At 33.9% G+C, this 27096-nt stretch overlaps 1 protein-coding gene across 1 annotated transcript in view; it reads left to right on the forward strand.

The window, feature by feature from the left end:
* LOC123561677 (roundabout homolog 1-like) overlaps window positions 1-25077 on the forward strand; it is a 61260-nt gene extending 36183 nt beyond the window's left edge. The window contains exons 10-28 of the mRNA XM_053516902.1: window positions 278-367; window positions 750-934; window positions 1650-1729; window positions 3279-3423; window positions 3679-3916; window positions 4231-4346; window positions 4692-4756; window positions 13944-14035; window positions 14327-14488; window positions 15042-15134; window positions 15388-15581; window positions 17105-17303; window positions 17719-18529; window positions 18886-18998; window positions 19416-19595; window positions 19726-19860; window positions 20148-20204; window positions 21798-22015; window positions 22473-25077. Coding sequence (XP_053372877.1) covers window positions 278-367; window positions 750-934; window positions 1650-1729; window positions 3279-3423; window positions 3679-3916; window positions 4231-4346; window positions 4692-4756; window positions 13944-14035; window positions 14327-14488; window positions 15042-15134; window positions 15388-15581; window positions 17105-17303; window positions 17719-18529; window positions 18886-18998; window positions 19416-19595; window positions 19726-19860; window positions 20148-20204; window positions 21798-22015; window positions 22473-22481 — 3182 coding nt within the window. The 3' untranslated portion in view covers window positions 22482-25077. The remainder of the gene's footprint in view (window positions 1-277; window positions 368-749; window positions 935-1649; window positions 1730-3278; window positions 3424-3678; window positions 3917-4230; window positions 4347-4691; window positions 4757-13943; window positions 14036-14326; window positions 14489-15041; window positions 15135-15387; window positions 15582-17104; window positions 17304-17718; window positions 18530-18885; window positions 18999-19415; window positions 19596-19725; window positions 19861-20147; window positions 20205-21797; window positions 22016-22472) is intronic.
* Window positions 25078-27096: the final 2019 nt, after the last annotated feature.

A 27096-nucleotide genomic window follows, 5' to 3' on the forward strand; every position in this document is an offset into this window, starting at 1 on the left:
TGCGGCTCATATATATATATATATGTATAAATATTTAAAGCAGTCAACAGCTGTAGATTTTCAGATATGCATATTTTCTGTTTGAACATATTGTATATATAGTGCATTATTGTATATGGTTAAATGCTGCAGTTGAGATAATTAGTCGCCTTCCAGTAGGGTATTACATGACAAAACTTCATTCATTTGTTCATATTTAGATGGATATAACTCTTGCGCGAAAGCTATTTAAAGAAAGAAGCATAAATGTTTTATTGAAGGTTTTGTATATTTACAGACTTGAAGATGCAGGACACTGGCTCTTACACATGTAAAGCTATTAGTGAAACAGGGGAAACAACTTGGCAAGCCTTTCTTACAGTTGCTAGTACGTATCACTCAAAATGAAATACTCTTCATTTTTATGTTTACAAAGGTATTAAACTTCGATTTCATCTCTCTGCTGCATTGTGTACTGTAAAAGTAGAAATTTTCGCTACATTTGCGAGGTCCTACATCTTGTGAAAATTAATCCTAGTAAATATTCACCATTAGTATAATTCAGATTCAAGTAGGATACCATTTTACAATATCGCAAACATTAAACCTTGCGAATATACTCAAAATTTTTAATTCGCGAAATTTTGACCCAGCGAAAATATGTGCTTTTACAGTACTGTTATGCTTGATTTCATCTCTGCTGCTTTTATAGCTATGCAACTTTGCTTCATAACAGAACACTGTTGTTTATTTTGTGCATATATTTATAGGTGACTTTGGTCAAGAGACTGTGAAATCTGTAGCTATAAGTTTACTGCCAGACCCACCCACAAAACCAGTAGTTAGTGATGTAACTGACACATCTGTGCATCTGTCCTGGTCACCTGGGGTTCAGACTGGACAGTCACCTGTGTCGGCATTCTATGTGGAGTACTTCGGCTATGAAACAACTGATGTAAGTATCAAGCAAATAGTCAGCATATTTATGTATATGTTTGTGTCTTCTTTGAGTGGCATCATTTAAGAAATAATATATAGAAAAACGGTGTTTTAACATTATTAATACACGAAAAGAGGTTATACATCTGCGGAATAATTTCACGAGGGCGTAGCCCGAATGAATTATTCTGCCGACATATAACTGATTTTGAGTGTATTAATTTAAGTAAAACACGATTTTTCTATACATTATTTCGATTCTAATATGCCCTTTATCTAAGACAGTAGAAAAAATATAGTAGCGCTTTTTCTTGGTTGCAAGGAAAACATTGACGTCATCGCACGTTAATGTGACATCGTTTAAGCGTAAGCGTGTTTTAACAGAAACAAGCATATTAGAATATGCAGTAGACACTCGAGGTGGGTAAAATTCAAACTAATTTATGTATGATTAATCCAGTGTTGCATACAATTGAAGTTATAGATCTCTTAAACAACAAAATAGTCAAATAACGATGGCTGCTTGAGAAGTAAACCTTCCGGCGTAACGTCACAACATCGGGTAAAGTGTATTTAAGATGACAACATGACATACACATGTAAACAGTCCTAGACAGTTTAGAAGATTTCTGTGTTAACTTGACGTCAAAATCATGCAAGTTCACCAGAAATTGTAAACACATAGATGATACAGGTTTACTGGATGCAGAAGCAATGTAAATATTCTTCAGGGTATATTTGAACATACACTGGTTTCTTCTGTTTATCTAGAAACATTGTGCAAATCTGTGAATGTATTAAAAAGTGAAAAGTACTTTAAAGAGTATTTTATGTCAGATGTGTAGCTACGGATGTGAGAGAGAGATTATACTGTGTATAACTCGTCCTAAACGACTATATTTCTTGGTGCGAGCAGTTGAATATGGAGTTGGTCCCTAGTTGTGTCAGAGTCTGTCAGATTCCCAGGTAGTGAGCATTCCTTAATTTTTGATATACACTTATTCATAATGTCAGATAACATAAGGACAAGTATTTGAAAGAAGTAATTTTGTTTTTAGCTCATCTGTTTTGAAAAAAAATATGAGTTTTGTCATCACTGAGCGTTGTCGGCGTCGGCGTCGCTTCGGCGTCTGCGTCGCGTTGCCGGTAAGTTTTATGTTTAGTCAGCTTTTTCCTAAACATCAAGCTATTGCTTTGAACTTGAGACTTGTTACACATAGCGACCGTATAGCAAGAAACATAACTCCATTTGCTTTTTGCAAGATTTATGGCCCTTTTGTACTAGAAAATATCAGATTCTTGGTTAAGTTTTATGTTTAGGTCAACTTTTTCCTAAACATCAAAGCATTGCTTTGAAACTTGGAATTATTGTTCACCACATAAACAGACCCAGTACATCAAGAAACATAACTCCATCTTGCTTTTTGCAAGAATTATTGCCCCTTTTGGACTTAGAAAATCAGTTTTCTTGGTTAAGTTTTATGTTTAGGTCGCTTTATCCTAAACATCAAAGCTATGCTTTAAAACATGCATAACTTGTTCACCATCATAAGTTGACCCTGTACAGCAAGAAACATAACTCCATCCTGCTTTTTGCAAGATTTATGGCCCCTTTTGGACTTAAAAAATATCAGATTTCTTGGTTAAGTTTTATGTTTAGGTCAACTTTTTCTCTTAAACTATCAAAGCTATTGCTTTGAAACTTGCAACACTTGTTCACCATCATAAGCTGACCCTGTACAGCAAGCAACATAACTCCATCCTGCTTTTTGCAATAATTATTGCCCCTTTTGGACTTAGAAAATCATTTTCTTGGTTGAGTATTATGTTTAAGGCAACTTTTCTCATAAACTATCAAAGCTATTGCTTTAAAACTTGCAACAGTTTTTCACAATCATAAGTGGACACTGTACATCAAGAAACATAACTCTATCCTGCTTTTTGCAAGAATGATGGCCCTTTTTAGACTTAGAAAATCATGGGTAGGACAATATTTCTATTATACAAAAAAAATCAGATGAGCGTCAGCACCCGCAAGGCGGTGCTCTTGTTGATAGGTTATTATACCATGCCATATCATATGATATATCATACAGTTTGGTGTGAAAAATTCAGTGTATTACCATATGTGCCGTGCCATGAGAAAACCAACATAGTGCGTTTGCGACCAGCATGGATCCAGACCAGCCTGGGCAGATGCGCAGGCTGGTCTGGATCCATGCTGGTTGCAAATGCACTATGTTGGTTTTCTCATAGCGCAGCTCATATAAATCTTTGATGTATGACAGTATATTTAAGTCCGAAATTCCTTACAGAAGATTTTTCTTCTTTCTGGGCCATTAATTCTTGTATTATTATAGCGTCTTATTCTTCATAGGTCACAAACCCAAACATTTGAAGCCATACCTTGCCGAGGCAGATATTAGACGACTACTGAGTGGAGATATAGTGGAGATAGATTATACACATTCTGTCAACTCCTCTGCCATCAGTCTCAGGTGGAGGGTATGTAGCCAATATCTAGTTAAACATTCCATTACTTTCATGAGAATAGACAAAGGAAACACCGAAGGTTTTGAAGTGAAATCAAATGATGCTGGTTTTGTTTAGCATTCTTATTGAAGTTAAGTTTATAACCATGAAACAATAGTCAATTTTTTTCTGTAGAAAAATAGGATATTACTATTACAGATAGAGGTTTTCTTTGAATGAATTTGTGCTTGTAAACTTTGATAAATTTTAAGCTTTTGATTTTTACAGATATTGAAAGGAGATGACATTATAGAAGGTTTCCAGATTTTGTACAGACAAATTCTCGACATCAGGCGTCTAACATACGGAGAAACAAAGACCATTCACGTTCCTCCAACAGTGACGACATACATTGTGACTGGGTTGAAGAGTTATAGCTGGTATGAGTTACGGGTCCTGGCATACAGCGGCAAGATCCAGTCACTGTACAGTCATCCAGTGAAAGTTCAAACGGCCGAGGAGAATTGTAAGTAGGAGTAGACATTCCATATGGATTAAATGACAACTCAGAGCCATGTATGAAAACAAGTTATGATAGTACAGTTGTCTTAATTTGGCTGATTGAAATATAAGTTTTGTCAGAATTGAAGTTCACTTATTTGGTGTCTTCAGTTTTAAAAAGTATCTGATGGAAAACAATTCAGTTCTTTGTTTACCTGTCTTTAGTACCATTTTAGTCTGTACAGTATTCAAGTATTCAGTTTCTTTATGTATTGCATTTGCCACTCTATTCTATAATTTTGTTTGTATAAAGTGTAAATGTCTATGTATTATTGACAGACCTACCTGGAGCTCCAAAAGATGTTACAGTACACAAGATATCCGAGGACAGTGTATCTGTGGTGTGGGGGCGGCCGGACACCACGCATAAACACTTCCTTATTACAGCATACAAGGTATCTAGCATGTTCTTGTTGAAAAAAAAAATCTTAACATAAAGCTAAAGCTATTGTTTAAAGATTGGAGGGAAATTTTAGACCTAGACCAAATTGGAAGAAGACAGGAGTTGAAGTTTAGGTATAAAGGAAAAAGTGGGGTAAAATGTACCTTCTCTAAATAATGCAACATTGATCCGGTTTAAGACTTAATATGTAAAAACAACCCAGCTTGAATAGCATCAAGATAAAATTTGATGACCTTTTTGTCAGTTGTGTGCCTAGTTCATATAAAATTGTTTGTGGAATTTATAGATAAAATATTGAAGTTTTCTTTAATACAGCTTTATTTTAATTTCATTTCAGGTATTCTGTGTGAGTGCTACCCAGAAGGAGAACTGTAGTGTAGCAGACAGATCGGACTACATACAGTATGTAACAATTATAGAGGTCAGGTGTATACTATCAAGGCTGTGTACACCGAGAGGCATAGAGCTGGAGTCAGGCTTTGTTGTGATTTGACATAACTTAAAGTTGTGATTAAGTCAAGGTTGTTATGCAGTAAGCTTGTATTGGTTGCGAAAGGTTAGAAGTCTACCAATGTTCTATTGCTTAAATCTGTAAAAGTCACTAATAAGAAATTTTGTAAAGAGCTCACAGTGTGTATCAAGTTACAGTGTATATTACATAGATTTATTTTATTAAGTTACAGTGTGTATATTCATTAGTTATAGTTATAGTGTATATTCATAGTTATAGTGGTATAAATTTTTTTTAATCATAGTTATATAAGTGTGTATTTCATAGTTATAGTGTTATTTCATAGTTACTATTGTGTTATTTCATAGTTTATAGTGTTATCATTTCAGTGTTATTTCATAGTTACAGTGTATTTCATAGTTATAGTGTGTAGTGTGTATTTCATAGTTATAGTGTGAATTTCATAGTTATAGTATGTATTTACATATTAGTAGTCTGATTCATTGATTACAGTGAGATTTCATGTATTATTGTATTTAATAGTAAGTGGTTAGATTAATAGCTAAGTTTATAGTGTGTAATTTCATAGTTCAGCGTGCTCGACTATTCATAGTTATAGTGTGTATTTCATAGTTATAGTGTGTATTTCATAGTTACAGTGTGTATTTCATAGTTACAGTGTGTATTTCATAGTTACAGTGTGTATATTTCATAGTTACAGTGTGTAGTTCATAATTACAGTGTATATTTCATAGTTATAGTATGTAGTTCATAGTTACAGTGTGTAGTTCATAGTTACAGTGTGTAGTTCATAGTTATAGTGTGTAGTTCATAGTTATAGTGTATAGTTCATCGTCATAGTGTATATGTCATAGTTATAGTGTGTAGTTCAGAGTTATAGTGTGTAGTTCAGAGTTATAGTGTATAGTTCATAGTCATAGTGTATATTTCATAGTTATAGTGTGTAGTTCAGAGTTATAGTGTGTAGTTCAGAGTTATAGTGTGTAGTTCATAGTCATAGTGTATATTTCATAGTTATAGTGTGTAGTTCAGAGTTATAGTGTGTAGTTCAGAGTTATAGTGTGTAGTTCATAGTCATAGTGTATATTTCATAGATATAGTGTATAGTTCAGAGTTATAGTGTGTAGTTCATAGTCATAGTGTATATTTCATAGTTATAGTGTGTAGTTCAGAGTTATAGTCTTGTAGTACAAACTTCAGTTAGTACTGGAAAAACACTTTGATGGTCATGAAACATTTATGATATCACTTGATTTAAATCGTGAAATGTCAGGGTTTAGAATTGAAATTAAGCTAAGTTTATGTATGAGATAATTCTGCCTAGTAGAGATTTCAGAACGTAAGCATCAGACATCCATTAAGCGACTTTGAATGTAAAATTATTGATATTTCTCCATTCTCATTAAAACATATCACATCAGCTTGCTAGACTCTGTATTACAAGGGCTTATATAATTCCATGTTTATCTTGTTTTTAATTACTAATGTTTTCTGCTCTATATCATTGATTTGAAATTCATATTCTTTCATTAAATCATCTGTTATACAGACAAGACATGTTTCATATTGATAGATTTATTAAAACATAACTTATGAATAATTCAAACTGCTCTTAGATCTCAAATCTGCAATTTGCAAAATCCCTAATACAGCCATTTTCAAAACGAAATTTGCATATTCGGATTAAAAGATTCATAAATACGACCGGTTAGACTGGTTTATGCGCATAATGACAGAATTATCAGCGGCAGAAATTGACGGATGCAGGCTGTATGTAGCTTGAGGGATTTCCTTGGAACTTCGAAAATTATGCATCGTAGAATTGAGACTGTTACGGGTTTTAATTCTTTAATTGGAGGATTTAAATGATTTAACTTTCTGGAAACTAAAATTTTTACAGGGTATTAAATTTAACAATGACTCAAAAATGTGTTTTGCCTCTGTATTAGAGAATACAGCACCTTCAAGAACTTTGGTATCTATGGACCAGAAACCTGTTTAGAAATTTAACATTTGACCCAACTGTATATTTCAAAATTTAATCTGAACCAAGACAACATTATGTAAAGTCTTCCTTTTTATTTTAAGAGCACTGTAAATTGTCTGAGCCAGTGGATATTTGCATATTTAGGGTATCTGGAATGAAAATATAGAATATTGTCTGATGTTTACTTGTCACATTTTGCATTTTTTTAAATAACTGGAAGTTCAGAAAGAATGGCTTATCATGATTAAACTTGCTAGTACTCCAGTTCCAACAAACTAGAATTTTCACCCGCTGTCCTTTATTAGTGAACAATTTGACAGTATTGAATGATATTCCTCCCTTTTCTGACATTGTCAGGAGGTCATTTTCTAACATTGTCAGAATTGTCACCAGATCTTTTTTGACATTGTCAGAATTGTTGGGAAGACCTTTTCTGACATTGTCAGGAAGTCCTTTTTTGACATTGTCAGAATTGTTGGGAAGACCTTTTCTGTTACAATTTCAGTGATTCCTCTAACAATGATTCATATTCGTCTGGAGCAACATTGTTGAGGAACACCTGTCACAATGTCTAGTCTATTCTATTTTTATGTTTGTTTTAAAACGAGATTACGAAGTCCTTAACATTTGCAAATTCCATATGAGTTGCTTTGAAAATTGACAGTGTTGTCAAGGAAACATCTGAGACAGCACATTTCTTGAGGTTTCAAATTGGACTTTGTAAAAAAAATTATTGCTATTTGCATAGAAATCTTTGTAGATTAGAGAATTGGCGTTCGAGACTCCTTTGAAAACGTTATACGTTAACAAATAGGAAATTGTATTTTGGGCTAACCACAAGAGAAACAGTCTTAATCCGAAATTGTAAGATTTCGGTCTGAAATCTGTCTTTTATATGGTGTATTAAAGAAGCACAAGTAATGGCATATCAAGTTATATAGGTTGATTTTGTTAAATGCATTTTGATGTATTTTATTATGATGAGAGACTTGGCAATATTAACAAGAGTGTACTTTAGAGGAACATATCAGTGCTAAAAGTTTGCTGGAAATTAAGTGTTAGAAGATTATTCTGTTTAAGGTTGTTCTGTGTTTAAATAGGGATGTTCAAGGATATCCGGTATAATCCGGTTATTCGTCACAGACTTCCAATATTCGACAAATTTTAAGAATTCGAATATTCGGTAGTACATAAGATTACTGAAATTTATTTAATTTTCTATGTTTCAATAGCTTATAATTTTTTCGTACGTTAGATATGCGTGTCAAAACGTATACACAGTCGCCATGGCGATGACACCTACCCGAAAGGTGTGCGAGACATACTTGTCATCTTAGCTAGTCCTGTTTGATCAAACAATGCAATTATTGTCAATTAATAATAATGCATAATTTAAAACACGTGTTTACAAATCGTCGGCAAATATTGCAGCTTAAAGAAAAGATGCAAGAGAGTGCAAAGTGATAATTAGTGCACGTGCATTATATGCTCTTTTATTGACGACGGCTGTGACAAACATTTGCCGATAAATATCGGCGCTGCACTTGATAATGTGTTTGTGCATTTAAAGAAACAAATCCGTTTTTCATACCGAGTTTGCCATTATATAAAGCCTATTTTTGAAAGAATATATTTTGGACCCGGACTAATATAACTAATTACATATTACTGACAGAAGGGATTCGAATCCTTCCAATTTGCATAATAAAACTAAACCGAAAGTAGAAAAATCTTGTCAGAGTTATCTTTCTTCCATTTCAAAATGGCGACCGCTAATTTATTGCAAGTACGACGGGTCCTAGAAAAACGTAATAAACCTTTATATAAATACGTTTAGGTCATCAGAAAAAAGAAGTTATATGCGGAACGAATATCCGGATATTCGTTCGGATGGTTGACCGAATATTCGGATACCAGTTTTGGTATTCGTTGACATCCCTAGTTTTAAAGTTGTTCTTTAGGTTTAAAGTTTAAGGTTGTTTTCTGTATGTTTAAAGGTTATTCAATGCGTCTAAAGGTTGCTGTGTATGGTTAAAGGTTCTTCAATATGTTTAAAAGTTGTTCTGCAAGTTTAAAGCTAAAGGTTGTTCTGTATGTTTAAAGGTCATTCAGTATGTCTAAAGGTTGTTTTGTATGTTTCAATGTCATTCAATATGTCTAAAGGTTGTTCTGTATGTTTTAAGGTCATTCAGTATGTCTAAAGGTTGTTCTGTATGTTTCAAGGTCATTCAGTATGTCTAAAGGTTGTTCTGTATGTTTCAAGGTCATTCAGTATGTCTAAAGGTTGTTCTGTATGTTTCAAGGTCATTCAGTATGTCTAAAGGTTGTTCTGTATGTTTCAAGACCATTCAGTATGTCTAAAGGTTGTTCTGTATGTTTTAAGGTCATTCAGTATGTCTAAAGGTTGTTCTGTATGTTTCAAGACCATTCAGTATGTCTAAAGGTTGTTCTGTATGTTTAAAGGTTATTCAGTATGTCTAAAAATTGTTCTGTATGTTTAAAGGTTATTTAATACGGCTAAGAATTGTTCTGTATGTTTCAAGGTTATTCAGTATGTCTAAAGGTTGTTCCTCTTTGTTTAAAAAGTTGTTTATTTAGTATTTTGAATGTTATTCTATATTTCAAAAGTTTTTAGCTCGACTATTTGAAGAATAGGGGAGCTATCCTACTCGCCCTGGCGTCGGCGTGAACGTTAGCGTGAGCATCACACAAATGTTAAAGTTTGCATACCACCCCAAATATTTTCAAAGTCCATTGAGATATTGCTTTCATATTTTGCATACTTGTTTACCATCATGACCCCAGTCTGTAAAAAGGAGGAGGCAACTCTATCAAGCATTTTGACTGAATTATGGCCCCTTTTCAACTTAAAATATGCTTATTGTAATGTTAAAGTTTTACTCATTGCTTATATTATACTATCAAGCTTGCTTATATTATACTATCAAGCACTGAGAAAAGTCGAGCACACTGACAGCTCTTGTTTATGTATTTTATATGTTCTACCATATTTTGTAGGTTTTTTCTATTCTTTATTTTACACATAACCTTCTCTCTTCTCCTCTAATTTAGTTACAACATACCTCTGATTATACTCAGGAAAATTGTATTCGATTTTCAATTATGTTCGTTGAGCTATTCTGCTGTTTTTCACTCTAATATCACACCATCTCTCACTTTATCTTGCAATTTAATACAGTTCAGATGTCCTTATCTTACCATGTATCAAATGGATCGACATGATATACATGGAAACGACATTACTTTCCCCCAGCTTTATTTGATTTTAACATGCAGATTTAAATCAATTGGACAAAAATGCTTGACATGGCAAAGATCCCACTGAAAGATTATGGTGAAACTGTTTTTTCAGCAAAATTGTCTTTGTGCAGAATGTTAATTTTTCTTTGGGATAAAAGTTGAAATTGTGCCACTGAGTATGTTAGGTGACCTTTAACCTTTAGCCTGCTGGTGGCATTTGTATCTGCCTTTGCGACCAGTGCAGACCAAGATCAGCCTGCACATCCGATCATGGTCTGCACTGTTTGCTATTCAGTCAGTAAATTTTCAGTGAATACCCCTTTGAATAATAAATGGTATTGCCCAGATTGAATGATGGACCAGTCCATTTAAGAAATTTAGCAGGCTAAGGGTTAATATAGAGGCATACCTAGTTTGGTTTCCTGTCTGACATCTGTAGCAGTAGCAGCCCTAGTTTTGATTCCGTGTCTTACATCTTTAGCAGACCTAGTACAGTTCTCTGTGATACATCAAAACTGATTTCTATAAGAGAAAACTGTGAACCAAGCAGACTCCCAATATTGATTGCTGCAGAACAGAAAATGACGAGAAAAGAAATATTGTAATTTTTTTAACAGGCTTCAAAAAATTGATCATCTTATATATATGGTTTCTTTACAGTATTCACTGTTGATAAACTAACCGACAGTGAAGGAGGAGGATTTCTTACAGGAAAATAAACTTACATGGCAGTATACACTTAAGACATGAGAAATGGTTTTGTAGATTTTATTTGGTGAAATACATTGGGTGTGTTTAAAGAGTTTGTACCAAATGAACATTTCTCAAAAAGAAGTTTTTCAGTTTTGTTTTGTCTTTCATTTACATTGCTTTGAGTTGTCAAGTGTTGCATTCATTTGAGTTTAAAAGGACTAAAAACCAATTAGCTACAAATGGCATTTGGTGAAACTGTGAACATTTTAATTTCATTGGACATTCATATCCCTCATGATCATGTGACTTAATGTAAACATTGGCAGTGTGCAGTTAAATGGATATGTCTCACGTGATCATGTGACATATGTAAACATTTGCAATGTGCTGTTAAATAGATACGTGTTACATGATCATGTGACATATATTTAACATTGCCAATGTCGAATAAAATGGCTATATCTCACATGATCATGTCACATACTTAAACGAGAACAGGCAGCTGAACATTATCACCTCCAGAAATGTTCCGAATTCGAAGTCAGTACAACACGTATAAAATCTACGTATTCAGTGTCATTAAATGGAACACATTTGGACCATATAGTCTGAATTTATCATTTTTCTGTCTGCAAAACAAGAAACTTCATTTGAACCTGATGTTTTGTTCTGAGACATGGTAATGTGATGGGGATCCTTACTTCTGAATTTTATTTCAAATGTCCTTTAACATTCTTGCAAAGCAGGTCTAAGAATGCTTCATCTCAAATGCCTCAGGTTTATATTTCAGTAAGAGCTTTTAACTATTAATACAATGTTTTATGCCAGTGCTTGTATGAATGCATCCACTTTTTGTTTTCAGCAAGCAACATGCGCAGATAGAATAAAATATCATCAGAAAAAACTAACATAATAAATAACACAGTATTTTACAATGCATATCAAGTTTAGATTGGATTAAATCAATGTTCATTGAAATTTCACAATCGACTGATTCATTTGTAATTCTATTGTTGTTAAGGGATCCGAACAATTGAAATAGATTGTTTTCCATCTATTTTACGGGCTTATAGCGGAGTGGAACAAACAGCTACACATTAAATCATTCGTAATTTAAAGCAAGAGCAACAGAATTCATTTATCTTTCAGTGGTGCATTTCATTCAACAAGTCATTTTATTGTTAAATATGAGAATAACAGACAGAACGCTATTACAATTTATCAGAATTTTAAATGGCATGCTAATGAAACGAATGAAAAGAATAAATATGTTTAAATTGACTACGTATTCCCATTAGGGGATATTGTAACATTTTTCCCGTGATAAGCTATAACGTAATAAATATTGAATTGCAAATGGCAAGTTCTCCGGCAAAGCTAGAATTACTTTTCTAAAATGCATGACACGTGATAAATAAAGCGGAAGACTCCAAAGTTTTTTGTTAATGTCGCTTCTGTTCGTAGTGTTTTGTATTGCTTCCGTACGAGTAGATTCCAATCTTTGATGAATTACTCGGATATGCATTTTCAAATAAAATAAATACGAATAATGGAAAATTGTCATCTGGGCTATCTAGTAACATGGTCGTAATTTGTTAACACAATACCTGATGCTTACGGGAATTGTCTAGAAAAGCTCTTCAATGATTAAGATGTGACATAGATTAATGTAAAACGTGTTATTCTATGTTTTGCATTGTGTGATATGGTTCTCTGGAGAGCCAAGATCTATTTCCTTTAATTCTTTAGGATTGTATAGAGCCCTTGGTAAATAATGGGACATTGCAGAATTTTCAAGCAACACTAAATAAAGACAGGGATATTAGTTTTCTTCCAAATTTCATTTTAACTTGTTTAAAAGCTATTTCATGCATAATTGAGCAGCAAATGAGAAATGCATTTCATGTTAAGGTCATGTAACAATGTTTTTCAACCATAAAAGGCAACTATGCATTAGAAAACAATTGGACAGGTTTCAAATAGCTCTTTCTATTGCATTTTGTGCATTTAAGAGTGGGTTTCCAGGGGACAGTTTTCATTTTGTTATATTTTTGTAATGTATTGGTAGGCTCTGGTTGTTGAAAGTTGTATAGTGCAGTCAGAAATTGTTTTTAGAAATTCTTTATGAGATGCCAGTGATGTATCAGCTATATATAGGCTAACAGTAAACAGTCTATCTCACAGGGATACAGAAAAAGTTTCCAGTGCAGTTTGAAACAATAGTTAATTATGCCATTGTTGTTTTGTTCCTTTGCCCTGTAGATTTGTAACTGCGATAATGAGATATGAATATGTTATGTGATGGCATGATAATGTGGGGTGAAAGTGAGATGTTAACATTTTGTGTTTTCGCACTACTGACCCTTCGACTTTAGGGCTATATTAGGAGAGTGTGATGTTAATTTTGCACCTTCACTTCTAAGTATTACAATTTTACCCTTATGTTGTGGGATGGTATTGCAAAAAGTAGCATGTGAAAAGGTAAACAGGATGCAATAGTGCAGTATTGCTATAGCGTTGTGGCGCAATGTTTTCAGATTTCTGCATCTTATTATCATGACATCTCATTGTATTTTTGTGCCTTCTGTTACCGTACTGTCGCCTGTATCTGCCATCAATAAAGGGACAAAACAGCAATGGCTTTAAAGGAACACTGAAGTTCTTTATTTTGTTAGATGAGGCCATCTGATAGTTAGGAAAGTTTGAACAGATATAAAAAAGCAAGTGGTAATTTTAGAGGTCATGATTTAGCTCCCATATTCATCCGGAGGGTTGAAAGTGCTTTCCTTGTAGTATTTTAAAGAGACCTAAAAGGTTATGCTAAGGTTTGTAGTACATTTGGAGACCTGAAAGTTTATGCTAGGTTTGTAGTACATTTGGAGACCTGAAAGTTTATGCTAGGTTTGTAGTACATTTGGAGACCTGAAAGTTTATGCTAGGTTTGTAGCAATCTTGAGGACTTGAAAATTGGTGCAAGGTTTGTAGTACTTCTAGAGACTTTAAAGTTGTGCTACATGTATACTAAGTATACTTATATGCCCATATAGTAGTGTATTTATGCATTGTATCATAAGAATTTGTAATGCTCTTCTAAATATTTAGACAGGGGTAGTTAGATCGTGAGCAATAAGTTTTGTTTTCAGTCTTAGATGAAAATAAAATGTTAGATTGTGAAGTGTACATTTGTTTATTTCAGATGCAAATGGAGTGCAGTTTGTTTCTGCGGGTTCAGATCTTCAGAGTACACCAAAATCTGTGACGGGAGAAGGTATATCTCTTCCTTTACTTTCTAACTGTAAATGTCTTGTAATATTACTTTTGTTAATGAAGAACTTTTCATTTTTCTAAATTGAGCTAATAGCAGAAAAAATATATATTCAGGATATAGTATTAATAAGATTTAGCTGCAGGTGTATTGCAGCAAGATTTTGAAAGTAGTTATTAAAATAAGATGTTTATATTTCTGCAATAAAGTATTTAACCATAAAGAATATCACCTGGTTTTAATTAAATACTATTTAGCTGTTGATCAATCAATAATAAGTTGTAACAATTGTAGAATCTGGAGAAGAGGACCTGTTTAAGCGTTCATGGTTTGTCGGTCTGTTGATAGCTGTGGGTGGGGTAATGTTATGGCTACTCCTGTGCATCTTCTCAGTATGGCTGTGTAAAAGAAAGAAGCATCGGAAGAAGATGAAGGACCAAAGGTTCTATACTGGAGGTAAGTACACAACCACTCAAATTATGGAAATCCTTTGTGTTCAGTTTTATACATTAGATATTTAATAATCAGGGTCATTGGTAAGCTATGAAACCAAAGATCCTTAAGCAAGAGATGTATAAGAAACTGCCGATCTATCTAAACATGTTAATATTCTCAGGATTTAAAGGAGATGCAGAAAACACAAGATTTCAATTGCTTAAACTGCAAGTTGAGCTATGATATTTGATTAAATTATATCATTATCAGTATTAAACAGAACACCTTTCAAATATGGATATAATTCGCTATTCAGTCAGTAAATTTTCAGTGAACATCCCTTCAAATAATAAATGGTTTTACCCAAATTAAATGATTGACCAGTCCATTTTAGAAATACATCAGGCTAAAGGTTAAGAATTCTTTCTGTTAAGAGTGTATTTGAATTTTGCATTTGCAGTGATTGATATTTCAGTGTACATATTGGTATTTCATGTATAGTCCATGTAAAAACCTCATGTATGTTTATAATGTAAGATGAAAGAGTTAAATTGAATAAATTACTTGTTAACAGTACCAGTATGTAAAGGTGAAGAGAACAACAGGAAAAACATGATGTATCCACCACAATATGCAGTCAAAGATCAGAGGATTCATTGTACTAACGGTAAGGATTTTTTCTTCCATAAAAAGAAATGTACCATAGTAAATAAAAAAGGAGTGTTAGAGAATGTGACACACATTTCATTACCTCCCTTGAACAGACAAGTGTGCTATAGGTATATTTTACATTTCCATAGAGTCCTGTTGTATATTGAATTATAAAGATCTATAACTAAAGTGTTATTACTGACATAAAAAATTTTGATTCACAATATATGGATGAAGAAAAAGAAATACAAGTAAATTTGTTATTTCAGATTTAGATTTACCGCCAGAGTTAAGGGTCCTGTTGCCAGGTCAGAACAAGCAAGAACAAGAAGATGACAATATTTACAAGATGGCTGGAGATGGTAGTTTTCCTGAATTAAAGACGTTCTATCAGAGAGTGGACCCAGTGGCACCATATGCAACTACTGCTCTTATACAGCAGCAACATCTGATGAAACAAAGGGTAGGTTTTAGAAAATTTGAGCCACGCCATGAGAAAACCAACATAGTGCATTTGCGATCAGCATGGATCCATGCTGTTCGCTTTCAAAGCCTATTGCAATTAGAGAAACCTTTAGCGAACAGCATGGATCCTGACCAGACTGCGCGGATGCGCAGGCTGGTCTGGATCCATGCTGGTCGCAAATGCACTATGTTGGTTTTCTCATGGTGCGGCTCATTTATAGTTTTAACACTTACCCTGCTATATTTCAGTAATGAAGTAGTCCATCTTCCAATTATGACAGTACTATTAACTGTTAAAAGGGGTGCATACCAAAAAGATACTGACTGAATGGCAAACAGTGCAGATCATGATCAGACTGCATGGAGGTGCAGGCTGATCATGATCTACACTGGTTGCAAAGGCAGAATCAATCGTGTCCAGCATGATATTAAGGGTTAAGAAATTTATCCTTTTAATACCTTTCTCTAAATTGCTGGGTATGTTGCAAATTTGTCAAGCGTATTTTGAATGAAAATATTTTATTTTGTGGTCTGTGTAGGCGTAACATTCAATTGTTTGAAAGTTTTTGTCCTCAACATTATTTATTCATTAGATGTTTCCTTTGAGATTTGTTAAAAAACATCCGTCTTTCAGGAAGTATTCAGTTGAATATTTTTTTGTCTTTTAATGTTCTCTGCAGATGTACAAATCTCAATTATGTGACAAAAAGTTTGACAAATATGTTTCTGTTCCAGCAAGTTTATAAAATTAGTCAAGCAGAATGATCATTAATCTGCCCCATCAACACTCACCTAGTCGACATGTTCCATTTTTGTCTGACTACTAAATTTTGCTGTTTTTCATTTCATATCAAATCTGCTTGATGAAGTAATTTTGTGTTCTAGAATTTTAGATTTTCAGAGATTTAAGAAGAACTATAGCTTAAGTTAAAAAAATATGCTAACTTTTATATTTAAAACTCCCTGAATTTACTCTTTTTCGCAGGGGGGTCTATGTGGCCGAGTGGTTAAAGTTGCTGACTTCAAATCACTTGCCCCTCATCGATGTGGGTTCAAGCTTCACTAGGGGTGTTGAATTTTTCATGTGAAAAAGCCATCCAGCTGGCTTAAAGAAGGTTGGTGGTTCTACCCAGGTGCCCGCTCGTGATGAAATAATGAACGGTTGGGCACCTGCGTTCTTCCTCCACCAGAAAAGCTGGAAAATCACCATTTGACCTATAATTGTGCCGGTGCAATGTTAAACCCAACAAAATAAATAAATTTTTCAAAGTTTTTAGTGTTTAGGACTTTCAATCCTTATACAATCATGTTTAACTAACATGCAATAGGAGCATGCAAATTTTGATAGAATTCTACACATAAACACAGTAGTAGTGTAGACGAAAATATTATACTATAAGAAATGAAGAAGGATTAGGACTCGTTGTATTTGGACTGTTTGTGACTAGACTTGCATTTAATTTGGATATGAGCCTAAATACAATTTTATGATAAATGTTGGATGTGTTTGATTTTTTTCAGCAACAGGGTATAGAGAATATGTTCCGTCCAATAAACCAGGGTTATATTCAGCACAGTGAGGGGTCAGCTGACAGTTGCCAGAAGCCAGCTCTGAGTACCGATTCAAACCCGGACCAAAGTCATCATAGTCACTCCACAACTGACCATAACCACAGCGACCACATGAGTCCAACTAGCGACAGTGGTAGCCATTCAACAGGTTAGTTCAACAAACTTCTTTAACTCATAACTGATCTTTCATCCGAAAATTGTTAATTCTGACTAAGTGAACGCATCTGTACTCTTTAAGATAACTTCAGGGAAAACTTTCCTTGTGTTAATTCAGGATAAATTTGATTTTCAGAGCCTGATACTAGAAGTTGCTTTTTGTTATTTGTTTTACTTCATCCTCCAACTTGATGTCATAAACCAAATTTAAAGTAAAATTGTATCAACATGTGTAAAATCAAGACTTCTAAAATAAAAACAGATTTCCTTTATAACACATCTTTTCACCAGTATCAGAAGGTAAAATAATAAAACTTAAAAAGTTTTTCTTTCAACAGCTAAGTCTTTAAGTATACTTTTTTGTTTGATGCCATGGAAACTTTGCAAACCACTATTTGCAATTTCAGATGAAAATGGCTTACTCATCAAGCAGAAAAAGAGGAGTAATTCAAAGAAAGATAACACCACCCCTAAACAGGCTGTTAACGTGAACTGGTCCGAGGTGCTTCCTCCACCACCTGAACACCCTCCACCAAGTGAATGTGGTGAGCCACCTTTATATAGTGAAGTAAGAGGAGACAGCCGTAGTAATACACGCAGTCCGATGTCCCCGGTATCATTTTCGCAGTTATCCGCGTGTTCTTGTCCAAATCCACATACGCAGACACCAGTTTCTGGATGGAATATGCCAGTGTATTCAGACAATGAGTGTCCACGATGTCACTCTGAAAAATATTTTGACCCAATGAATTACTGCCATGATGCATATATAAGAAGGACTCATTCACCCAGGATGCAAATGTTACAACATGTAAATAATAGAAATATACCCAATACTGCACATACGTGTTCTCCGAGAGCAACTCCAAGCGGAAGTGTTCAGTACTCACAGCCCCAAAGGGGCTATCATTCAAACTGTGCTACCCCACAAGGGGAAAATAGTAAATCAAATATAAAAAGGGCTTCGCATAGCTCCCATAGTGACAATGAAGCTCCCAGTATTATGCCATGTTTTCAGTCGTATAAAATAACACCAAAGAGTGAAAAAGACTATAGATTCATGCACGAAGAGTGGGGCCCTGACCCAGCACCCCCTTGTCAGTGTGAGCATGATTCGGGAATGGGAATGGAGGAGGATGGAATGAGCATGGATCGAGCATGCCAGTCGTCACTGCCGAGCATAGCTCCTGGTGACTGTGTGAATAATTATAATGTGAGGTTAGTAATGTCCTATATAAGTCTTGTCTATGGTAAAATGCTTCACATTTTTAAGCCCCTATCGTAAAATATTTTGGTGTTGCTGTGTACATATGTTACTGCCTTATTTAAATGTAATTAGTATTTCACTTCTCATTTAAATGTCAGACTACTGTTTCTTAGGAAAATTACTATAGGCTTGTCTTTCTATAGTTTGCTTGGTAAAAAGTGTAATCTTTTGAGAAATACCTGTGACACCCTAAAGCCTTGTATAGAAACATTTATTTGAGTGCTCAGGAGATATACCAGACAAGATTTTCTGAGAGAAATCTTAATTACAATGAATAGTTATTATTCTAGGGTTATATTGATTTCAGGCCAACAATGTCTTCCAGTATGCAGGATAGATACCAATGTGATTCCCCCACCTCGGAGGGGGCTGACTATGCCACGGAGTCGGACTTGGAGCCAAGTCATGAACAACCTACAAGTATGTATACTTTTTTTTTAAATTTGCTCATCCAAGTTTTTTTCTGTTTTGCTGACAGTTAAGTAACTGTTGAAATCCAAGAGATTTTATTCATGTCAAGCATTCCACTTATTGGATATATTCCCAGTGCCATATACTTACAAGATTACAAACAATTATGTCCATTTATTTCCAAGCATTTACTGGAAAAAATGCGAATTGCACTGTTTCTATTTATACCTAACATTCATAATAATATCTCAGTGAATTGTGTTGTTTCTATTTATAGCTTTCATTCATAATTATGTCTCAGGGAATTGTGCTGTTTCTATATATATAGTTTTCATTCATAATTGTGTCTCAGGGAATTGTGCTGTTTCTTTTTATAGCTAACATTCATAATAATGTCTCAGTGAATTGTATTGTTTCTATTTATAGCTTACACTGGAAGTACAGATCATAACACTGATTGTAGCAGTGTACAGTCAAGCACGTGTAGTTCGGGTGATGGTACATTCCTCACAGAGGAGGACTTTGCTAGTGCTGTAGCACGTGCTGCAGAAATGTCTGGCCTTACAGTGATTGGTACAACAGTCTGTGATCCTAATAACAAATCCAGTAAGTTACTGTCAAAGTACCTTCCCACCTGAATTGTCAGTTAATGCTAGATTTCAGCAGGTATGACGTTGCATAAATTTTTCACATTATTTCATTATGTCATTTTTAATTGAATTAAATTGTTTTTCAGAAAAAGAACGTCGGCCCCGAAGACAGGCACGTCCCATAAGTCCAGGCTATTCCACAGACAGTAATTATGGGTCTATAGATATGATTCGCAAACCTTACCCGAAGTCTCAGCGTAAACAACAGCTGATAGAGCAAGGTAAAAAAAAACTGTAGAAAACGAAAAACTTCATATTTAAGTTGATATAAAATTCTCTGCAACAATGTCCATGACTTTTGTTTAAGAAGAGAACTTGTTTGTATTATTGACAGATTGAAACAGATTATGTTTATTGTCAGTTGTCATTTTATAATTCTGAAAGAGAAGACTGGATGCTTCTATCATAACACAAATTATAATGCACTACATTTATATGACAATTTATTCAGTAAATTTTTACTGTTTTACCATTTTTCATTTGGCTGAATTCTGTTCACTATTTTCAGGGAAAGGGAAGTTCCAGCCAGTCAGCGAAAATACAAACAAGGCAAATAAAAATGGAGGTATGTGTAACTACAGTGTGGATCATAAACCCTTACTTCCATATAGAAATCATAAAATTCTTTGCCTGCTTATGTAAAGGAAAATACACAAAATTACCAGTACAATTTATTCCAAAGTGCCCTATAAAGTCTTTTAAAGGTCTGCCATGTAGGTATTTTATTTCTGAATAAATTCCGGATAATTCTGTATTTGAATAGTTATTATAGAAAATAAAAGCAAAGTTCCATTATCGTAGAAATTTCAGGAAAAACTTAACCATAAATAAAGCGTAACACACAAGTGCTTTCCTGATCCATGTCAGGAGTATTTTAAGGAAATGGAAATGTTGCACAGTATATTCTTCAACTTTATTGCCATTAATGGTACATTCCCTTGCTATAAACTGAGACCTTGTTGAAATCAACATATATAACAGTAAGGACATGTGATCAAGAAGAAATTAAAATGAAATGTTATTTAAAACAATTCTTTAATCTGCTTGTTTCTGGTCTGTATTCCATTTACAACTTAAATTTAGTTCATCCTCTGAGCATTTTTTGTTTACAACTTAAATTTAGTTCATCCTCAGAGCATTTTTTGTTTACAACTTAAATTTAGTTATCCTCAGAGCATTTTTTTTGTTCACAATTTAATTTTAGTTCATGCTCAGTCTATATTGCATTTACAACTTTAATTTAGCCAGTGCTCAGTCTGTCTTTGATATAGTTCATACTTAGTCTGTATTTCATATACAGCATAAAGTTTGATCAGGCTTGGTCTGTTTTCCATTACTCAAATGCTCAGTATATATTCAATTGACTACATGACTTTAGCCTGTGCTCAGTCTGTATTTTGTTTACAACTTGAATTTAGTTCATGCTCAGTGTGTATTCCAATTACATCTTTAATTTAGTTCATGCACTGCTTGAATGCATCTTGCTTCCTAAAACTGAGTAGAAATTCATACATAGAAAGATTTTATGCAGTTGTTTTTAGTGTCTGAAATGAGTTTTTGCTGGGCTGCACTATGTACATTCCTTTTTGTGTTTTTATATATAATTACATATGTAGTACAGACCACATTAAAAGAACAAAACTTAAAAGAGCTTGTTAGGATATATAAAAAAAGAGTTCATAATCATTAAAATGGAATATTGTAATAAAAGTATATGTTTCTAATTATTTGAAAAAAAACAACAACAACATATGCACTTTTTTTGTTTCAGTATATAATAGGTTGTTTTCAAGACTACTATAGACATGTGTTTATGCTTTCATTTAATGCTGACCTTGATTGCTTGTGTTTTAGCATAATGTGCTCTCTAATGACATCCAGGCATTATGCATGACTGATTAATTTGGTTGCTAATTGCAAGTCATTTTTTTGTAGCAGAATTTTTGTTTATTCTCTTAACAGTATTTTACAAAATGCCAAAAAAAAATGCATGTAGAGGTACTTTCCATGTTACAAGGGAAACGGCCCTTGAATTTATTGGAAGTAGATTGTATAAAACCATTAGCAGCCATATGGTAAGGTCATGCAAAAGTGTTTCATTATAATCTGTGTGACATGCTTCTCCATATATTCTCACCTAATGCATTTTGCTTTTTAGTTTATGACACACCATATGCAAGAACAGGTTATCCCATGAATATTTCCCAACCTGCTTTCCCTCTTCCTCCTGCAAGATTTGCCTCCCTTGGTAGAAATCAAGTCCCAGATGGCAGCACTAGAATGTCTCCACTAGATGGCAGCAGAAGTATAGACAGGGGAGGTTACTCTAGCTTTATATATCCCCAAAATATAGCTGAGATGCAACTAAAAGAAGATGTGAGTGGCATAATTACCTTTAGAACAATAAAAAAGGTCTTCCCTTGTAAACCAATGAACAAACGCTGCAATTAATTGTATTAGTTATGACTTGCTGTATTGATATCATAGCACACTTCATTCTGTAGACATCAATAAGCTTCAAATCATGCTTTACAAGAGATCAAAATTACTAGTTTGTGCTTTGTTGATCTGTCTGTAAGTTTGGCTTGCAAACTGCATGATACAAAGTCTTAATTTGTATATTGGGTCATTGCTATCTTGTAGTCTGCTTTGCTGTATACGTCTTGTAGTATTTGTGTCTCACAAAGATTTTTTAGTTGCCCTGTGTGTCTTCACAGGAACATCTTTATACATCAATTACAACTTGAGAATACATTTAAGGGCTCTGTTGCCATGGTAGTTAAGGAACCTGACCCTGAACATTGTATATGTATCTTCAACTTCTATATTTCAGATAGTATGAAGGAGTGACTCAATTAGGACTGTAGTGTGTCAGCTTGAGAGGAGACTGCAAGGAAGAGGAATTTTTATACTCAGTAGGACTTGGATATATATGTAAAAAAATTCAGTAAAACTGCAGAATAGACTGGCTTGCCACATGCTGATAAAAATTGAAAAGACCAGTGTTCGCTGGCAAAAAAACCCACAAAACACTCTGTTCAAATGCCAGTGGATCTTTTCATCAAGCATAAAGGGCAGTATGCAGTATAAGTAACCAGACTGGTGCTATTTCATATAGCAGTGCTTAGTTATCGGAAAGGATTCTGTTGACAGAACAGGGAATTGTTGTTACTGTTTTAAACAGTGGAAGTGAAATTATTTACATACAATATAGATGAAGATATTGTTCCTATGAAGTGGGAGATGAAACATTTTTGAATGTTTGGGAATGTTTTTCTGTATTTTGGCTTGTTAAAAGCTGACTTAAAGTGGGAGTAAATTATTACCAAGAAATGGCAGTGATAAAACAATTGTTTTTGAAATGGTTTGCTTTAAAGGTACTTTTTCCATATATACTGCATTATGTTTGTTTCTAAAAATGACTGAATGTGAAAATTGAATTGTGACCCAGTGCTAGTTTCATGTTATTTCTATATTGCCTGCATGTATACATGTTTTAACTTGAATCAGAGTTATGTGTCTGATGAATATAAATTAATTCTTAATTATTCATACTAATACATTTTTATTATCTTGATGGTAGCAGAAAACTTTGAGGCTATTCAGTCACTTTCAATTTATCTTTAATAATTGAACAGATATTGGAAAATGTGCCTTTAAAACAAAGTCAAAAGACAGTGATATCTTATAGAAGTATTATATTGTCATTTATATATTAAATTTGATATATGTGGAGCACATAATGACAGTTAAAACTGCTGAAATCCAAATAGGACTAGTATTTCATGCATAATATATTTTTATGGTATTTATTTATGGTTTTGTTTTATATTTGGATGTTTGAGGTATAACAGTAGTTCTGCATGTTAGGATCAAACAATTTTCTATTTTAACCCCAGTTTTCCAAAGCATATTGATATACCAAGAAATTTCAGCCAGTAAAAAAGTTTAGTGCTTACAAAGGTACATAGAATTCTACAGGAAAATCATAATTTTTGTGACATTTTCTTGTATATAAAAAAATCATGCAGTATACCATAGTTTTTAATGAAACTTCATACAATTGTAAATTTAAATATTTTGTATCATGTTTATAGGCCAGAGTTTTTGATTTTGATTTCAGTGATTGCCCCTGATTCAAGAGAACCCTAAATTTTAGACGGACTTTTTGACTTTTTTTGAAAAAAAGTATTCTTCATAAAAACATGTTTATTATTAGAAAATTAGCAAGGTTGTTAGTTATATAGTAAGAAAGGTGCCACCAGTCCTGTTTGTTGCATGGCAGAGATAAGATTATTTTCAAAGAATAAATGCAACTTTTCATGGGGTTTGGTATGTTTTTAGTGGGTCTCATATTTTCTTCAGACTTATTTTGCATTGAGGCACTTTCACAGACATCTTTACATACATAGTAGGTACTGTGAAATGAAAATATGCCAACAGGGTTATGTAGCATACTTTTTCCCCACTTGTAGACTTTGAACAAAATAGACATAATGTATCTTCACCACATTTGGTTATTTTCTAAAAGCCAAGACTTCAAAATTCTAAAGAAACATTATGTAACAAAAACTGAAAAAAAATCTTCTATTTGAAACTGTATGTTCAGTTGATGCCTAAATATAAGAACAAAACGGTATGTTCAGTTGATGCCTAAATGTAGTAACAAACCAGTATGTTGATGTCTAAATGTCAGATGCAAACAGTATGTTCAGTTGATGCATAAATGTAGGAAAAGAACAGTTATGTTCAGTTAATTTCTAAATGTAGGAACAAAACAGTATGTTCATTAGATGACGAAATGTAAGAATAAAGTTGATGTCTAAATGTAGGAACAAAACAGTATGTTCAGTTGATGAAGAAATGTAAGAATAAAGTTGATGTCTAAATGTTGCATAATTGTAGGAAGTTGTAGATGCTTTCATAGTTTTTTATGTGACTTGTCTAAGTCAGCTTTATACAGTGCAATAGTTTGTATATTTTGCAAAATAAAGTTGTACAGATATTATTATATTATAAGGTTTGTAAATAATAAGCTTTGTTAATAAATGTTATATTGGCGATGAGTAAAGATCAGCATCTTTGTGCTAATTGTGAACAGATCCTGGAAAGCATTAGCATGTGCCTAGGATCGATTCTGTGAATAAAACTGGGAACCATCTAGCATATGCCAGAGATTGGTTCAGTAAAGAAACTTGGGAACCATCTTGTTCCATAATTTTTACACCAATATACTTACAGGGTTTTAAGGTGTTTGTAGAAATTGTAGAAAAAATTTTTCCTGTAGAGATGAAAGGGAATGCAGAATGAAGCACAAACTGATGTGTGATAGATATATAATATACAAAGACGCAATTGAATATGTAAATAGATTACTGTTTCTATTGTATTATTTAAAAAAAAGTTCTAAACTAAAATTAAGTAAAAAAATAAATATATTATTGTGTTTGTTATTATATAAAAATCCCCATTTAATTGAGACAAACATTCTGATGTTTCATGAATATCTAGTAGAAAATGTGTCAATAAGGTTTTTAGCTCACCTGTAACAAAGGTTCAGAGTGAGCTTTAGTATAGGTGGATGGCTCTGCATCCCTTGTTCAAATTTACATAAACATCTTCTCTTCTGAATCTATAGGTCATAAATTCCACTAAACCTGGTCTGTAGCAACTTGGCACTGTCTCAAGGTTTGTTACAATTGTGCCAAGTGGTTAAGGAAGCTGACTTTGAATCACTTGCCCCTCACTGATGTGGGTTCGAGCCTCACTTGAGTTCTTCATAGGAGGAAGCCATCCAGTAGAGATGGTACCTAAGGCTACTTATTCAACGACAACAACAAATCAAGTGCAGAACTGAAGCGCATATCGCTTAGCACACGCTAGCAATATTTTAACATAGCACTGTAGAGTAAATACGGGAACTTCTGACAGCGAAACCGGCTTCGTTATTTTGATGGATTAGCTAAAGAAAGGTGATTGTCATTTCTTTTTAACTAACATAACCATTTTATCTATACTAAAGAACGTCTGCATTATATTAACAGAAGTTTCTGTAACGGCAGATTCCGCAAGGTAAATGTGATTCTGCATGCCTCGGTCAATATGCAAATTAGGTACACTTGTAAACACAAGGTGCAGGTCATAAAATGTGAAATAACTTCTTTCGGCACAGTTTTTGGTATGGTTTTGGTGTGACCATCAGACAGAATATACATTTTTATGTCGTGCTGTTTTTAACTCGTACATTTTGAGGCCTTGATTATTTTTGGCAAACAAATTTGGTAAAATGTTGAGGGATTCGATGTCGTAAAATTCTTATAGTCTATTTATATTTTTTCTTGCGAGTAATGTTTTCTTTCCTATGATCATACAGTACCTGTAAATTATCGACAGTAATGAATGAAAATAATTGTCTTTGAATTATTTCATTCGAAAATGAAAGATAATGCTCAACTTTTTAGCTCACCTGTCACATAGTGACTAGGTGAGCTTTTGTGATCACCCTTTGTCCGTCGTCAGTCCTTCCATCCGTCAACAATTTCTTGTCTGCACGATAGTGGTTTCATTTATGATTTTATTTTAACAAAACTTGCACACAACTTGTATCACCATAAGATCTCGGTTCCTTTCTTGAACTGGCCAGATCCCATTATGGGTTCCAGAGTTATGGCCCCTGAAAGGGTCAGAATTAGCTATTTTGAGCGTGTCTGCACAATAGCAGCTTTATTGATGATTTGGTTTTTACCTAACTTGCACACAACTTGTATCACCATAAGATCTTAGTTCTTTTCTGGAACTGGCCAGATTCCATTATGGGTTCCAGAGTTACGGCCCCTAAAAGGCCCAAAATTAGCTATTTTGACCTTGTCTGCACAATAGCAGCTTATTTATGATTTGATTTTTACCAAACTTGCACACAACTTGTATCACCATAAGATCTTGGTTCCTTTCTGGAACTGGCAAGATTCCTTTTTGGGTTCCAGAGTTATGGCCCCTGAAGGGGTCAAAATTACCTATTTTGACCTTGTCTGCACAATAGCAGCTTCATTTATGATTTGATTTTAACCAGACTTGCACAAAACTTGTGTCACCATAAGATCTTGGTTCCTTTCTTGAATCGGCCAGATCCCATAATGGGTTCCAGAGTTATGGCCCCTGATAGGGCCGGTATTAGCTATTTTGACCTTGTCTGCATTATAGCAGCTTCATTTATGATTTGAATTTAACCAAACTTGCACAAAACTTGTGTCACCAAAAGATCTTGGTTCTGTTCTTGAACCGGCCAGATCCCATAATGGGTTCCAGAGTTATGGCCCCTGAAAGGGCCAAAATTGGCTATTTTGACCTTGTCTGCACAATAGCAGCTTCATTTATGATTTGATTTTAACCAAACTTGCACACAACTTTGACTTTGTTTTATGTGAATATTGCTCTGCATTTGCGTTGCATTGCAGTGC

Source organism: Mercenaria mercenaria, chromosome 10, assembly GCF_021730395.1.
Source record: "Mercenaria mercenaria strain notata chromosome 10, MADL_Memer_1, whole genome shotgun sequence".
In the NCBI taxonomy this organism is placed as follows: domain Eukaryota; kingdom Metazoa; phylum Mollusca; class Bivalvia; order Venerida; family Veneridae; genus Mercenaria; species Mercenaria mercenaria.